At 42.7% G+C, this 17,527-nt stretch overlaps 1 protein-coding gene and 1 long non-coding RNA gene across 5 annotated transcripts in view; one reads left to right on the forward strand and one right to left on the reverse strand.

The window, feature by feature from the left end:
• SLC44A5 (solute carrier family 44 member 5) overlaps positions 1-17,527 on the forward strand; it is a 183,408-nt gene that overhangs the window by 36,184 nt on the left and 129,697 nt on the right. Inside the window, exon 1 of one of the 3 annotated variants that reach the window (XM_073357321.1) lies at positions 11,277-11,602. The exons of the other annotated variants lie outside the window; for them this stretch is intronic. Within the exon in view, the coding sequence (XP_073213422.1) occupies positions 11,581-11,602 (22 nt within the window). The 5' untranslated portion in view covers positions 11,277-11,580. Of the gene's footprint in view, positions 1-11,276; positions 11,603-17,527 lie in introns of those variants that run through there. 3 annotated transcript variants of the gene reach the window in all.
• Positions 1-17,527, reverse strand: part of LOC140916156 (uncharacterized) — a 64,118-nt gene that overhangs the window by 25,041 nt on the left and 21,550 nt on the right. The window contains exon 3 of one of the 2 annotated variants that reach the window (XR_012160443.1): positions 12,873-13,022. The exons of the other annotated variant lie outside the window; for it this stretch is intronic. This is a non-coding gene — a long non-coding RNA (uncharacterized lncRNA). The remainder of the gene's footprint in view (positions 1-12,872; positions 13,023-17,527) is intronic. 2 annotated transcript variants of the gene reach the window in all.

The following is a 17,527-nucleotide window of genomic DNA, read 5'->3' on the forward strand; positions in this document are numbered from 1 at the left end:
AAGGGCAGATCTACATTACCACTTATGTCGATATAACTTATGTTGCTCAGGTGTGTGAAAAAGCCACCCCCCCTCCCCCGAGCGATGCACGTTACAGCAACGCTGGAACTATGTCAGTGGGAGATGCTCTCCTATCGATTATAGCTTCCACCTCTCACGGAAGTGGAGTAATTATGTTAACAGGAGAGCTCTCTTCCATCGGCAAAGAACGTCTTTACCAGACGCGCTACAGTGGCACAGCTATATCAGTGCAGCTGTGCCGATGTAGCACTTCTAATGTAGACTAGCCCTAAGTCATCTGTTTGCCTCCCAATTCCTGGGGCTGGCTGCATGCTGAACCAACCTCTGGCATAATTTAGAGAAGCCATAGTGCCTCCATCCTACTCCTGGGCTAGGCCTGCACCAGAATGCCTTCTGCATAGATGGAGTGAGTGATGCAAGGGGCCATAGGGAATTCCCTTATCAGACACTCTTTGGCTTCACGTGTGTGTCTGGAACCTGAGTGCACAGGTCTAATAGTAGTGTGAGGGAAAATGCATCCTAAGAGAAGTTTACTAGGTCAGTGGCTCTAACCTTTCCAGACTACTGTACCCCTTTCAGGAATCTGATTTGTCTTGTGTACCCCCAAGTGTCACCTCACTTAAAAAACTACTTGTATTTTTATATCTGATTTTGTAAACAAGAGTGTCACAGCACACTATTACTGAAAATTGCTGACTTTCTCATTTTTAACCCCATATAATTCTAAAATAAATCAATTGGAATATAAATACTGTACTTGCATTTCAGTGAATATTATATAGAGTAGTATAAACAAGTCATTGTATGAAATTTTTGTTTGTACAGACTTCACTAGTGTTTTTTATGTAGCCCGTTGTAAAACTAGGCAAATATCCAGATGAGTTGGTGTACTCCCAGGGGTATGTGTACCCCTGGTTGAGAACCACTGTACTCGGTGACACCCAGTGCTGGCACAGAGACCAGAACTGTGAAAGAGTGAAAGACACAACAGAAGCCATGTTACTAGCTCCAGGATAGGCAGACCATGCTCACTTAATGAGAAGGAGGAAATGTATTGCTTAAAAGCATGAAGAAATAGATACCATTGCAGAAATAGCTCTCTCTTTCCATATAGCTGTTTTTCTATTTTCTGGATTGTGAAATTTTTCAAATTGAGTCTAGCAATGTGGTATATATATTTTTTTAAACTTTGCAAAAGGCATAGGCTATTGTTCTTGCAATAAATAAATAAAATAAATGAAGGTTGCAAAGAGTCATGAAACATAACGAGTAAATCCCACAATACCACGCCTACTTCTGTCTCTGGTTTGCACATCATAATGACTTTGCAAGAACCCTACTCAAGCACTGTAACCCTTGCAATTAAAATTGCTCATAAATATTCCCTTGTTAAATTAAATTTCTTATTTTTTTATAGCACTGGTAGCTAGACAAGCTACTTCACTGGTAAGAATATTGTGCTTTGTCATGCTAAAATCCCATTGGTCCTGATGTTGAGCCAACAGATTTTTTATTAGACTTTTGAGAGCGCTGACTATAGCTTAATATCTCTTTGGTATAAGAACAATCATTAATCTAAGAAGCCCTAATTGCTGTATGAGATTAAAACTACAAGATTGAGATTTATGCAGATTTCTTTCTTTCTTCAAGATGTTTTTGGGAATTTGCCTCTAGACAAAATGTTAGGAATTGTTGATACTGATTTTTATCTTTTCTTTAATGTTTTGACTTCTGTTATGAATATAATGTGATAGTTATTGATAAATGAAGAGAAAATAGAAAAAAATCCCATTAGAGGGTATAACAAGGTGGCTTGCCCATGGGTGGAAGAGCCTGGGGTTGAACCCACTATGTCTACAGGATGAGCCTCACCTGAGAGGGATCAGGTGATTCCCCTGTAAAGAGCTGCTGGAAACTATAGGGGGTTGGGGAAGTTTAGGGAGAACAGAGACTAGGAGGAATGAGCAGGCTCTAGTGATGTCCTGGGATTAAGACTGTAGTTTGGAAGGGCTGCGAGTTGCCTGGTAATACAGGAGAGACCCTGAGTAGGTAAGGGAAAGAGTGCCAAAGCTCCTCAGGCCAGGAGACCTGGCAGTAGAAAGAGAAATGTTTGTTTGTGGGACTTTAATTTGGGACTTTGAGTTTTATTTTGAATTATTTTCTGTTAATAAATGCAACCCTCAATGAAGTAGTTTGACCTCAGAAAAAGTGTGGAATCTGAGTAAGGAGCCTTTTGAGGGAGAAGTTATTAACAGGGTAGCCCAGAGACATTCCTTTCCAGGAGGGGGTGCATGGGAGGCAGCCAAACCCTGTTACACAGGGGAAGAGAGGATCCAGGAAATGCTGTATCTCCGTGTGGCATTTTCATGTTTGCATCACAAGGTGAAGGATTTGGAGGGAGGGACCTGTGCAGGAGGCAGGGATGTGACTTTCTGGGGAAAGGAAGCTGCAACCCTGTGTATAATCTCTTCTTTTGTGCTGCCCTTCAGGTTGACTGTATTCATTCTACCCTATACAACAGCTGCATGGCTCTCTAAAGAGCTGTACTACTAACGGCCAAGCCCTGCCCTGATCTGCCCCATGGGGGAGTAGACTGCCTTTAGTGATACAGCATTTGTAAGTTCATATTTCTGTTGTTTCTAGAAAGCTTTTTTACAGCTTATGATTCTCCTAGCATAAGTTGAGTTGATAGAAAATGTTCCACTTGCACTTCAAGTCCATTGGGCCTATTTCTCTGCTCTCTTGCACTGGGTCTAGTCATTTGCACCAGTGCAAAGTGAGCGTAAAATCAAGATGGCAACAATTTCAACCATTTCACATTGGGGTAAATGATGCCTCAAGTTGATAAACACTGGAGAAACAGACCCAGTATTGCTCATCATGTCGTCTTTGAAGAATTGCTCTCTGTCATCTTTGTACTTGTAAATCACTATCAGCTGCCCCTCAGCTAGCTGTTCTCCAGTCTACATCTATTTAGCTCTCCTTGTATATTTTACTTTCTGAATCTTTTATTCTGTTAGTTTCCCTTCTTTGAACTCTCTCTCCAGCTTGTGTGGGTAAGGAAGCCAACCTTGATAAGGTGCTTTCTTGCCAGAAATCCTATGTTGCCACAAATATTGTGGGCCGCTAAAGACTTTCAGGAAAGGTGATCAAAATTCAGTGAAGATAGATCAGAGAAAGGACATTGAGGGGCAGGAAAAGGAAATTATTAAAAGATAAATGTATATCCCCAAAGGAAAGGTGTACTGAACAGCTATCAATACATCAGGATTATAAGAAGCTAGTCTGGTGAACCAAAGAAACACTCAGTTATTTTTGGCAAAGAAATTACCAAAAGTACAGAAAAGTTAATAGGTTATGTATGAATGGAAGAGAGGAAAAATGACAAGAAAAGCAAAGGTGAAGCGTGAAGGAGAAGAAACTGACAGTTTTGGGTCCCCCACTACAGAAAAGATGTGGCCAAATTGGAGAGAGTCCAGAAGAGGGCAACAAAAATGATTAGGGGGCTGGGGCACATGATTTACGAGGAGAGGCTGAGGAAACTGAGCTTATTTAGTCTGCAGAAGAGAAGAGTGAGGAGGGATTTGATAGCAGCCTTTAACTACCTGAAGGGTGGTTCTAAAGAGGATGGAGCTAGGCTGTTCTCAGTGGTGTTTTGACTGAACCAGGAGCAATTGTCTCAATTGCAGTGGGGGAGGTCTAGGTTGAATAGTAGGAAAAACTATTTCATTAGGAGGGTGGTGAAGCACTGGAATGGGTTATCTAGGGAGGTGGTGGAATCTCCATCCTTAGAGGTTTTTAAGGCTTGGCTTGACAAAGCCCTGGTAGAGATGATTTAGTTGGGGTTGGTCCTGCTTTGAGCAGGGGGTTGGACTAGATGACCTCTTGAGGTCTCTTCCAACCCTAATCTTCTATGATTCTATGAGTGTTAGAACTCTGATTAGAACCCAAGAATTCCTGACGCTCTCTTCTGCACTAGACTATGTCTCTCTGATTCAGACAGGAAAACACAGAGATTAGTCAAGGTCAAAGAAGGAAAACACCTAGAAATTTAAGATTTTGTTGAGGGTGTGACAGTACGCCCCATGTTCTTCATAGAGATATTGTTATGATGTGAATATGGCATAACTAAGATGTGTTCTATGCAAGATTGGTCATGTGAGGAATCATTGGAAAGGTTATGATTTCGTGAATATGATTATCCTATTTGTATGCATGTAACATTTCTGTATCTGAAATTAGGAATATTGACTATCTAACAATTACAAGTGGATTTATAACTGGGGAATGCCCACCAGACAGAATGCAATCAGCCTGGATGAGCCATTAGGGAGAACAATAGGACTTGGAAGATGCAAATCTTCCACCTTCCTGAGAAGCTTCCTGGGATGCTGCAAACAACCTTTGACTCCTGGCTGTTTTGACACTGCAGGGTCATGTGATCATGTCACCTGGTGGTGGATTCCATCTTGGACTACTAGTATTTTTCCACTAATAGTGGGTGGGAATGAAACTGTGAAACAAAGAATTCCCACCATATGTAAATCCTATTTAAGGCAGGGAAGTGAGTTAATCGGGGTCATTCTTCACTGAATCCCTGCCCAAGATGACTGCGGAAACATCTAAGAAACAAAGAAAAAAGAGGGAGAAGAGCTGAGCCCAGGCTGGAAAAAGTGTCTGGCCTATGAAAGAAATGCTAAAACAACATTTAGGGGAGAAATTACTACTTGTAACCAGTTTCTTTAATGTATTAAGCTTAGTTTGTGTGTTTGTTTTATTTGTTCAGTAATTTGCTTTGATCTGTTTGCCATCCCTTATAATCACTTAAGATCTGTCTTTTGTAGCTAATAAACTTGTTTTGTTTTCTCTAAACCTCGTTTGTGGAATTCATAACTGGGGTGGGGGTGAGGGGAAGCTGTGAACATCTTTGTCCACATTGAGGGAGGGAGCGAATTTAATGAGCTTATGCTGTACAGTTTTCTGTGCAATGCAAGACAATACAATTTTGGCTGTACACTCCAGAGGAGGAGTACACTTGAGTGCTGGGCAATTCCTTAGCTGAGTCTTCCCATGCAGAGCTGATTTTAGTGTCTGTGTCTTTCTGCAGCTGGGTGTGTCCCTACTTGTGTGTGTGCTGGGGGAGGCTTGAAGGCCTGGCTCAGCAGGACAGTGTAAGGGAACACAGGCTGGTGGAACAAGCAGGCTCAGTGGTACCCCAGTACATTAAGTGGCACCCTGGAATGGGGGCTAACTCATCACAGAGGGATTGTCAGAATGGAATTTTACAATGAGCTTATGTATATTAGAACTTGGTGCATTAGAAAAAAAAGATGCAGTGGATATAATTGTTGTATAGGAAATAGACTGTTGCACAAATGGTTGATCTACTGGGTTGATAGGCATGGTATATGAAGTGCTTTGCTTAAAGTGTGAGTCTGCTCTGAAATGAGACTGTGCGAAAATGGTACCTCCTTACTGAGCTGATGTACTCCCTGTGTGTACATAGTCATATCTTCAGTGATGAACTACGTATTCATTATTTTTTACTCCCGTGAGCGTGGCAGAACTAACACCACCATTTGAAAGTGAGCTGGATTCTATTCAGGTTCCCAACTCATCAACAGAATGTTTACTAATGCCTGGTCTGCACTTAAAAGTTAGGCCCACATGGCTACATCAGACAGGGGCATGAAAAATCCACACCCTGGAGCACCATAATTTTGCTGACCTAGCACCCAGTGTAGACACAGCTGTGTTGATGATAGAATGCTTCCATCAGTGCAGCTACCATTGCTTGGGGAGGTGGTGATTCGACACTAATGGAAAACCCTCTTCTATTGGCACAGGCTGCATCTAAGCTATGGAGTTATGCTGGCATAGCTACAGCAACCCTGCTATGCCGTATAGTCTCCATAGTGTAGACATACCCTAAGTTTCAATTGCAGGGCTAAATTCTTCCTTGGCTACATCTTTGCAACCCTAGTCCTATGGGTTTAACAATGGGCAGAACTTGGTGTGTAAATTGATTGACTGTGTACAGGTCAGAGCAAACCCAGCTTAATATTTTTTCAGGTCCCAAGCTGCACAATGGGCAGGTAGAAGAAACATCTTTTTACTAGTAAGCTGAAGAAATGTGATGGGGAAGCCACTAAGCAACAATAAGACATGGAACCTAACAATGCAATTTTTTCAGTCATCTTTCAGAAAAGAATTGGCTTAGACATGGCAAACTGAGTGACCTGTTTTATTAATGTTGATGGAATATATGGGCCCAGAGAGTCAAAGGGGTTATCATGACCCTAGGACTGCCCAACGTTAAACAGTTTTAAACATGGCTCAGGCTTACGATACAGAGATCTCGGCCTGCTTAGTATCAGAGGGGTAGCCATGTTAGTCTGGATCTGTAAAAGCAGCGAAGAGTCCTGTGGCACCTTACAGACATATTGGAGCATAAGATTTCGTGGGTGAATACCCACTTCGTCGGATGCATCCAATGCTTATGGTCCAATAAGTCTATTAGTCTATAAGGTGCCACAAGACTCTTTGCAGCCTGCTTAATATCATTGAAAATATGCCATTAAACACCTTTTTTATCCTTTTTATTCAAGCTGGGGGGGGGGCATGGAAATCAGCTAAAGCATTTGAAATGTAAAGGATTAAGACTTTTATTTTAACCATATCTCTTCTTCCCTTTCACTTTATCTGGAGAGAGGTTTTGTTTGTTTAAATAAGGAAAACCCCTTTGTTTGACAGTCTTTTAGATGATATTGAAGATGGTAATAAGTGTCCTTTGGGAAAAAGAGAAAAAGTTAGTTGAGATGGGCTGGGAGATGCTTTTGTTAAAGCCTGATCCCATTTCCTCAAAGGTAAAACAAGACCAACTCATACAAAAGGGGAAAAGAGAACAGCAAAGACAGAAAGTGCAGCTTCTATCTCTGGTGTTGACTTTTACTTCAGTCTCACTGCTGGAAAAGCACAAGCATAGCACATGGTTCAGTCAGCCAGTCTGAGACCTCACAAATGTGTACCAGCATCAGGCTGTTTAGGACATTGCTTTTAGCTGTTTTTGTTTTTTTTTGTTACAGGTTTACAGCAGTGTTGCAAAATATACAGTGTTTGCTGGCTAAACCACTCTTATTAAACAGAAAACAAAAGGAAAGAGATAGAAAAGTGAAAAAATAAGGTAGGGAAGGAAAAGAATGTGGGGGGAGGGAGAGGGAACACCAAAGTCTCAAATCCAGTTTGGGTGTTTAGGATTTATCCAGAACAGGTAGAGGTGTCATCTGGGTCCTTCTGTCTGGCCCAGTCAGGACATCTTTCAGGATTAGGACAATGAAAGCCCAGTGGTATCACAATGGATCCCATGGTCCCAGGAAATGGCAAGAATGGTACCCACGATGGTAAAGCTTTCTCCTTGCCCTTCTTTCAGTTAGCAATTGTTGCATTTGCTTCTCCAATTTTTCCCATAAGATTTTTCTTTTAAGGACCCCAAAAGGGAGTGATGGATGGAACAGCTGATCCCCTCATTATTTTGTTCACCAATTAGGCCTAATTTCCTATGCACCAATTCTGGCTTATTAATTTTTGGTCCCACGTCTTTCTTGTTTACCAGGCATGATCTGTAAAAAGAGTCCTTGAATTATACCAGTAGGCCTTTTTGTATGGACTAATTCAGTGTTTGTCTCCCTTTTGCACCTTTTCCTGTCAACAGTTACTTTTGTGGGCTGTTGTGACATTTTATGAACTGTCACTTACTTCTTACAATTGAGCTCACAATTAGAGTAAATTTGTAGGCCCAATTATTACAACAGATCCCTCTGGCCAGTTAGGAGAGGTGTCAATGGACTACAAATGGTCCTTGGCCAGAATTATAGTGACCATAACAAGATGCTTCAAAGTTGTTAGTGGAGCTTGTAAAATATCTTTTTTTCTATATGTGGCAACTGCAGAACTGCAACAGGAAATGTGAGGTTTTGCAGAGAAGGAATGGGAAGGAAGTCAATGGGAGTTAGGTGCCTAAATACCTTTGAGGATTTGGGTGTAAGAGGTTAGATAAGTATTTAGAAAACAGATTGAGGAATACAACTGCCTAGTTTTTATAATAGATACATTTCATTGCTGAAAAGAATGACACAGAAAAGCAAGGCAGATGGGAAAAACCCATAATTGAGACATGATTTTAGTAGTTCTTTGTAAACCTTGGGCACAGTCCTTGTAAAAATCATTTCTCCTTGTTTTCACATGGCCTGATTTTCAGGGGGCTAAAAACCTACAACTCCCTTAGAAATCACTGGGAGCTGTAAATGCTCTATACCTCTGGAAATCAGGCCACTTGTCCCCAACATCACATGTACAGCTTCACCTAGGATAGCATGAACTATACTGTCAGCTGCTTTTGCTCTGAACTGAAAGCTCAACTCTGGAGAAATTTTGCTGAGTCATAATTCACTGATTTACTCCCTGGCATTCTTCCCATGCAGAGAGGAACACTTCAAAGCAGTCTTGGGCATGCAGCAGTATGGGCTTCAAAGAGCACATTTAAGGTTTTTTTTAAAAAAATTATATTTTAGATGGTTGAGACTGTTAATGCTAAAAAATGTAAAGGTTTTGTATCCTACTGCTCTGTTAGAATATTTCTGTGGCACTTGCATGAGGCTCAGAATTTGTTATAGATGCCAGAGGTAAGCCCAGTGGTTTTCAAACTGTGGGTCACGACCCAGAACTGGGTCACGGAATGGAAGTTCAGTGGGTCGTGGCGGCTTGGTCAGCACCGCCAACTGGGCCGTTAAAAGTCCTATCAGCGGTGCTGCCCAGCTAAGGCAGGCTAGTCCTTATCTGTTTCGACACTGCGCTGCACCTCGGAAGCGGCCAGCAGCAGGTCTGGCTCCTAGGCAGGGGGGCCAGGGCTCCACACACTGCCCTGAGCACTGGCTCCACACTCCTGGCTAATGGGAGCTGGGGAAGGGGGGAGCGGTGCCTGCGGGCAAGAGCCACGTGTAGCCGCTTGCGTGTTTCCGCCTAGGATCTGGACCTGCTGCTGGCTGTTTCCGGGGTGCAGCGTGGTCTGCAGTTGCCAGGACAGGCAGGAAGCCTGCCTCTGCAACCCCACTGTGCCGCTGGCCAGGAGCTGTCCGAGGTAAACTCGTGCCCCAACCCCACGCCCCAATCCCATTCCCCAGCCCTGAGCCCCCCCCCCAAACCTGGATCCCCTTCCTACACCCCAAACTCTCATCCCCAGCCCCACTCCAGAGCCTGCACCCCCAGCCCAGAGCCCTGACCCTCTCCCACACCCCAACCCCCTGCCCTAGCCCAGAGCCCCTTCCTACATGCTGAATCCCTCATTCCCGGCCCCACCCCGCAGCCCTCACCCCCGCACCTCAACCCTGTGCCCCAGCCCTGAGTCCCTCCCACACCCCAAACCCCTCACCCCCAGCTCCGTTGGGTCACAGGCATCAACAATTTTCTTCAGCTGGGTCATCAGAAAAAAGTTTGAAAACCACTGGCCTATTTTTTTTCACATTTCACATTTTTTTCACATTCACACACATTTTTTTTCCTGTACCAACATTTCTTAGTTACAGGTGGGCTATGGAGCTTCATATCTCTCAGCTGTGCCTTATTACTTGACCACACTGCCTTTTGTGGGCTGGGGGCCAAGGGCTCTTGGATTCTCATTAAGGTTCTGCCACTGACTCAACACCTGCCTTGAGAAGACACTTAATATCTCTGTGTGTCTGCAAAATGAGGGTCACAGTAGTTACCTAATATGGAGGTTGGGGGTATTAATTAGTGAGGGCCAGATCCTGAGGTGAATTAAGGTAGTGCAGCACCACTAAAGTTAATGAACCTACTCTGATTTACACCATCTGAGGAGCTGACCGAGAGGATCTAAGGACACCAGGTGTTAATTATTATTGAACTAGATTTACCTCTGTCCCAAGCAAACCTGAAGTCAGAAAAGCTGATACATAGAGAAATAAATTTATGCATTTACAAGCCCCTTGAGTCCAAAGGGCATTAATTCAGTGAGTTTAGGTGGTGTCAATTGTTAAGGCAGATTGAACAAGTGGGGAACCTGTACCAAGCCTGGGAGAGGAGAGAAAGCTCTCCCTCTACTTATAGCAGAGAAGAGGGAGCTTTGCCCCTTCTCTCCACACCTCATCCCTTTAAACTCTTGGCAGAGTTTCTGTTAACAAACCTCGCTTGGGATTTCCACTGCAGGGCAGTTTTAACTTCTGTCAGACTCCAAAAGAGCTATGCTGAATGGAGCCAGCCACTAATGTTACACTCACCTCCTACCCTGATCATGGGTCCTTCCTAATCGCAAAGTGACTCACTGCCCCCTCCCTTTCACCCAGTGAGCAACTGCATCCTCCTCCCATGGAGCATGCTTTTCACCACCAGACCCCTCTTCCAAAGTGGGATTTTCAAAACACTGAATGGAGTTAGGTGCCCACCTCCCATTGAAAGACCATGGGAGTGAGATGTCCCACTCGCTAACTTTTGCAAATCTCAGAGTCTACGCTAGCTAATGTAAGCGTAATGAGGATGAATCTGGCCCTTGGTGTTTCTCGCTGTTACTATCTCTGTTTAACATTGGGGATAATAATAAACAATGTTAATAAATAAAAATCTAATGCTATAGAGAACTTTAAACATACGACAAAAAACTTAATTCCCACATCACTTCAACCTTCCTGCTTTTGCTCTCTAAGAATATTTTTGTGCTATGCTCTTTTTCATTCATTTTAAAGGGTAGCATCTCCCATTTGAGTTTTTGCAGAGTGGGAACTATGGAGAGGATAGGTTAAATCACAAATGAACTAAATAGAGGGAGCAGGTTGTCTTTGTCACAGTCGCTTTTAGTGCTAATCACTGTCAGAGTGGGATTTAACCCCTCCCCCCCCGAAATTCAGAAAAAAAAAATCTGCTGCAGTGGCAGGTAATTTTAAAATTACATGGCCTGCCCACGGGCTTAGTTATGTGCCTAATGGCAGAGAGAGTTAAACCAAGTCCAATTATCAGCAGCACCAGACCCTGTCCTACATTAGCAGAACTGAGGGATATCTTCCAAGAACATACTGCAGAGATGTAGGAGGGAATATGTGTACTGTATTTTAAAACTCAGTAATTTAGAATTTCTGTGTCTCATTTCTTTCCTTTTGTTTTTTCTTTCTGGACCCAGCTCTCCTTTTTTGTTCTCATCAATGTGTGCCTCTGCATGTCTGCTTCTTTTATAGGGCAGCTACACCACTTTTACTGGTGCTCTGTCACCTCTCATTTTCCCTTCTCTCCCACCCCTTTCTGGCTGGCTCTGTCTTTTACCCTTTCCCATTTTTTGGATCCTTGTTCCCCTCTGTTCTTCTCTTTTCTCATGTTGGCTCCCTTCTTCTGTAGCTGTCCTGTTTCCCCACTTCCCTTCTCTGGTTCCCTCTCATGCACCTCCCCCTCCTTTCTGAGTACATAGCTCTGTTCTGTGAGCCAATAAGTTTCATTGTGCAGCCCACAATAGCAAGTGGCAAGTGACATTGGACAGCTAAAGAGTGGAGGCAGCTACTGATGGATCAGCAACCAGGAAAAGGTATACATCGTTGGGGGGCACAAGGGGCAGGGTCTCAAAAAAAAAAAAAAAAAAAAAGCATCCCTGCTCAAGAAAGTCCATGCCCTGGGTACCTTAATTGATAGGAACTCTGAGCTGTGAAAAATGCCCACAAGTTTGAATATGTTCTAGCCAAAGGTGTTAGGGTGGCTGGGGTTGATAGTTTGACCTTTCTATTTGCCTGGTACTAGCCTCATTTGTAACTAGGGTTATGAAAACCCTGTAAGGTTCAGTTTATGAAGAGGATCAGAAGTGAGGGAGGCTGATGTGGAGTTGGCAAGTCACTGAAACAGACACAGATCATGTGTGCTAAACCTTAGTAAGCCTGAGCTAAAGTTTGTGAAGTGGTACAAGGCTCATTTTCAGTGGTTTTTTACCTGATGTGAATGTTTTTGCTTAGTACTAGTTGTGTCAAGGGGTCTGATGAAAAACTCCTTTCAGAGGCTCACACTCTGATGGGCAGCAGCACACATTTCTTCCTTCCTATCCCCAGATTTTCTTATTGTTGCTTCCAGCCTCTAATAGCCCGGGGAACAAAGGACTCAAATTCTGATCCACTGCATGGTACTGCAGGTCCTCTGTCAAGCCACTCAACTGCATGTTGCTTACTAAGGGACTGAAAACACTCATAATGCTAACATAGGTTTGTTTTCCAGTGAGATCACTGCTCCTCTTTAGCCAGGCAAAAGCTATTTTACAACTGATAAAACCTGTAACTCTAGTTCTGTCTGTCAAACTGTGCACATAGAAGTTTTAGACCTACCTAGTGTACTGCCCACGATTTATACTAATACTTCGGGCTCTTCTTCCTAGATCAATGCAGTTTGTTTGGTTCAGTATATTTACTTCAAGGCCAATCAGTCTTTATTCATAATCAGACAGTTAAATCAAAAGTCTGTAGTTGTTTTTGTCACACACATACTGAAATGAACTGCTTAGTTATTACAATCAGTGTGTTTTTTGCATTGATATGTGAGCGTTTGCAAATACAAATTACCTAATTAGGTACTATAAAAAATAATCCAGCTCCAAATCAAACTCCTGTTAGTAGAGGAAAGAGATTAATGTGTTTATCTTACATCAGAGAGGAAGCAAAGGAGAGAGAGAATTCTTTTGCCATATTTTGAAGTATTGCTTTAGAGACTATGTGCACATTCCCTGTGTCACATGATAATTGGTGTTGTTAATTCTTCACATGCCAGCTGCACTGACTCATCTTGAAATATAACACATCCATAGCGATTGCTGTTACCTTTGAAGTCTTGGTGTGATGGGCAGCTGTTGTCTGGAAAGCAAGCATGCGAAGAGCAGATCCGGCCCCCAAGTGCATGGAGATCAGTGTCTAGGCAATATCAGGCAATCTAGGCGTCCTCTAAAGAATTACAGCTGGAAGCTTTCAGCTCTATCAAGGAAAACAGGCAGCACTAGAGAAAACAAACTAGTTCCAGTAAAGTACCTCGGTGTTACTTCTAATATGGGGCTGGGTGGTACAGCAGTTAGAAGAAGGAATGGTATCTTTTTGACTCTGCTCTCAATCCAGCAGAGTATTTAAGCACATCTGTAACTTCAGTGGGACTACTCGTGCTTAAAGTTACATGCTGTACTGGAGCTGGGTCCCTGTCACTAGCTTGCTGCTGACCTTGGGCAAGTTGCTTGGTTTCTTTGTGTCTCAGTTTCCCTGGGAAACGATAACAATGCTTATCTACCTGTGTGTATTAAGACCCTTTGAAACAGTCACATGAAGTGGGGCATACAAGTGCAAATTATTAGTAATAATATCAGTTAAGAGTTTTTATTTGAATGAAACAAATTTCAGACTCTGAAGAATACCAGGGATCCTTTTCATTTTATGAAAAGACAGTAAAGGCAGAGAACCTGATGGGGAAAATTATTATTTTTTCCCATGTCGGCCCTTTTGTATGTATTTAATGGAAGATAACACTTGCTGCAGTGTTCTGAACTCACTTGTAAAATTTAGAAGGCATCCATTAATACTAAGTGGATTCTTCCCTGAGAGTTAAGATTTGTGAAAGCTCTGGGATTAATGAATGTTGTCAGCAGAGAAACAGATGCTAGAGATCCAGGGGTAATGACAAAAACAGGCTTATTTTGGTATGGTTTAGTTTATGTTGATTTAAGATAAACTGTAATAATCCACTCTTAAACCAGAGTAAGAGTGAGTGTCCACACAGGGGTTGGCATTGGTTTAACTAAATTGGTGTAAAAACTGATATAAGTTAAACCGGTACAGCTTTCTTGTAGACAAGAGGAGGTGAGACTCCATGCTTAGCTCATGGCTGCCCAGAAGGAACTGGCATCATGCTCACAGAACCAGAGGAGGAGATACACAGAAAAGTCACAAGGGGTTGGGCTCTAACAGAGACAAACCCCAGACAGTACAGACAACTAGACTGTTACTGCAGTGAACATTTGAATGAAGATAATGGTGTCATCTGAATGCACATGGACAATGACTAATACAACTTTAGGGTTAACTATGGGGTGAATTCACCACGATTCCTTGGGATATACTTGTTAATCACTTTTGTACTCCCTGACTAGCTCTAATTGTTATCTAGGGTTTGAATATCACCATGTCAGTTGCTAATATGTTTCTTTTAAAAAAGCAACTATGCTAAAATATTCTATTCTACTACTGTCTAGGCTTCTCTGCCAACTGCTAGGATGCATATTGCTGCTGTGTTAATGTTTCTATCCAAATTACACTGATGATCCAGTTGTCTGAACTGGGTGTAAGGATCCAAAGGTGCACATCTAGAACCCAGGGTTGTGGGAGCCCTGGATCTCTGACATTCGCTCCTCGCCACCAAGGGAGATGTGCAAACCACCATCTCACTAAAACTGGGAAGTCAAGCCCCACAGAAAGTTGTATCAGCACAACCCAGACCTGCGGCCGACTGAATAGCCCACACTGCTGGTTAATCCAGGAAGTGACCTGGCTGGGCTGTCCGAACAACTCTGCAGACTTCCTCCTTCTGCTGCTACCACCATGTTGGACCCTGTTCTTGCCTAATCAAACCCTGTTCCTGATTCCTGTTCTGCTCCTGCTTCATGTCGGATCTTTGCCTCTCTCCGGTTCCTGCCTTTTCACCTTGCTCCTGATGATCAGCTCTGACTCTCGCTCAACCCTTGGCATGTGGTATCAGACCCAGGTTCTGATCCTTAGCTTCGATTTCTGGTCCGGACTCTAGGTCAACCTCCTGGCTCTGGTGCCTGGCAGCTGACTCTCGCTCTGACCTGGACCCCTGCACTGTCCATTAGATCAGACTTCCTACGTCGTGGTTTCTAATACTGATATTGTACATGCTCTGACCACAGTGATCTACAGAGCTGGAAAAACAAAGGATTTACACTCCAATTTCAATGAATACCTTTCCTTACAACTCTCATGCACAGAATGGCAAGTCATAGTTCTGGTGCGTCGAAGTGCTTTATATTTTAGTAGGAAATGAAAAGGACTTTTGACTTGTATCAAACTGTTGTTTTCTTGGACATAGAAAATCTTTCTGTTGGGGAGTGGGTTTTAGTGGGTTTTATTAATTTATTAAGTCAAATCTTAATGGCCCAGATCTTTGACTGCAGCCAACGAGTGCACAGCACAGCCCAAGCAGGACTGATCCGGAAACGTCTCTAAGCCACCGTTGTGCCTCCCCAGTCCTGAGCAAGTTGTGTACCAGCCTGGTCCCTCAGTGTAAGTAAGCCTATAGGCTGCTCTAACTTGTGCTGACTACAAAGGGCAGATACAGTGGTGGTCGATCACTGGAGTGTAGGGAAGTCCCTGTCATGCCCCTTTTCTCCTGGTCGTGCCCCTAGGATTGTTGTACGGATAGGGGATGGCATAGCCATTGCAACATAGCTTTATGCCATTGGAGCATCCCCCTACACTAAGGTTAATTTCCTGTCATTAGCATGCTTTAGGTCTGGTGTCTACTGATAGAACAGCAAAAGGAGGCTGTAATATGGGGATAACGTGAGCTGAAATCTTTGAGAGAATATTCTTCTGATTGATGTGAGGGGCTTTGCATATGTGACTACGAATTCTCTGTTTGCTCTCAAATTTTTCTGAAAAACATTTTGTGCTCAGATACACTGTGCAATTCCTTCTGAAAAAGATAGAAACTGGCCTGGGTATCTAAAGGCAGGATTGGCTCCTTAATGTACTGTACCTTGGTTGTAATATGCACTTCAGCTTTTTAGTGTCTCTTAGATGCTGTTATGAAGCTAATTATGATACCTTATTTGGTTTTTTTAGCTTCTTAAACTGATTACAGAGAGTATTACATCTAATTGAATGCTGGGTTTATTCATATACTGTACCATGTGTTAAAGAAATGTGATTCTTCTGCATCTCTATGGGTGGATGGAATTATGAAATCCTTTTAGCTTGTATATTCTTCAGGGCATGGACTCTGTTTTTCTTTGTGTTTGTACAACACATTGTGGGTGCTATAATTATACAAATCAATAACAATCCTGCTATCTATTATAATTAAGAATATTTTATAACTCTTTATTTGTTAGTTTTCATAGACTGAGATATCTACAGATGCTACAGACAACCACCATTCATTTATCTTATTCCAACTTGAGCTTCCAAGATGCTCTTCTTTCCTGGTTCTCTTCCTAGCTTGCTGATTGCTCCTGTAGAGTTTTTTCTCTCTACGTTGCATCTAGGTTTTCTGTCTCTTTCTCTAGATCCTCCAGGGCCTAGCTTGACCCCCTCAATTTCTATCTTAACACTCATTGTCCGAGTGAGTTTATCTGCTCTTTCAGTTTCATGAACCACTTTTATTCTCTTGACTGTCTGTCAAGGTTCCTTCCCCACTCTGAACTCTAGGGTACAGATGAGGGAACCTGCATAAAAAAACCCCTAAGCTTATTTTTACCAGCTTAGGTTAAAACTTCCCCAAGGTACAAACTATTTTACCTTTTGTCCCTGGACTTTATTGCTGCCACCACCAAGCATCTAACAAATACAACCAGGAAAGAGCCCACTTGGAAACGTCTTTCCCCCAAAAATCCCCCGAAGCGCTACACCCCCTTTCCTGGGGAAGGCTTGATAAAAATCCTCACCAATTTGCATAGCTGAACACAGACCCAAACCCTTGGATCTTAAGAACAAGGAAAAAGCAATCAGGTTCTTAAAAGAAGAATTTTAATTGAAGAAAAAGTAAAAGAATCCCCTCTGTAAAATCAGGATGGTAAATACCTTACAGGGTAATCAGATTCAAAACATAGAGAATCCCTCTAGGCAAAACCTTAAGTTACAAAAAGACACAAAAACAGGAATATACATTCCACTCAGCACAACTTATTTTATCAGCCATTTAAACAAAACAGAATCTAATGCATATCTAACTAGATTGCTTATTAACTCTTTACAGGAGTTCTGACCTGCATTCCTGCTCTGGACCCGGCAAAAGCAACACAGACAGAGAGAACCCTTTGTTTCTCCCGCCTCCAGCTTTGAAAGTATCTTGTCTCCTCATTGGTCCTTTTGGTCAGGTGCCAGCGAGGTTGTCTTAGCTTCTTAACTCTTTACAGGTGAAAGTTTTTTTCCTCTGGCCAGGAGGGATTTAAAGGTGTTTACCCTTCCCTTTATATTTATGACACTGTCACATCTAGATCTCTGACACTGGGCCTAGATCCTCAGCCCAACTAAGGGCCTAGTTCAAAGCCTATTCAAATTAATAGACTTCAACTAATGTCAATAGGCTGTGGCTCAAGCCCTCAGTCCTCTTTGTGCCACTCTATGGCTGTCTACATCATGGGGTAATGTGCTCTATGGAGGTGTGATTTCTAAAGCTTGCTAACGTGTTGCACATTAATTGTTTCAAAAAAAATCAACCCAGTGATTGAAGCACCCCAAAATTAGTGGAGACTTTT

The sequence above is a fragment of the Lepidochelys kempii genome, chromosome 8 (genome assembly GCF_965140265.1).
Source record: "Lepidochelys kempii isolate rLepKem1 chromosome 8, rLepKem1.hap2, whole genome shotgun sequence".
Lineage (NCBI taxonomy): Eukaryota > Metazoa > Chordata > Testudines > Cheloniidae > Lepidochelys > Lepidochelys kempii.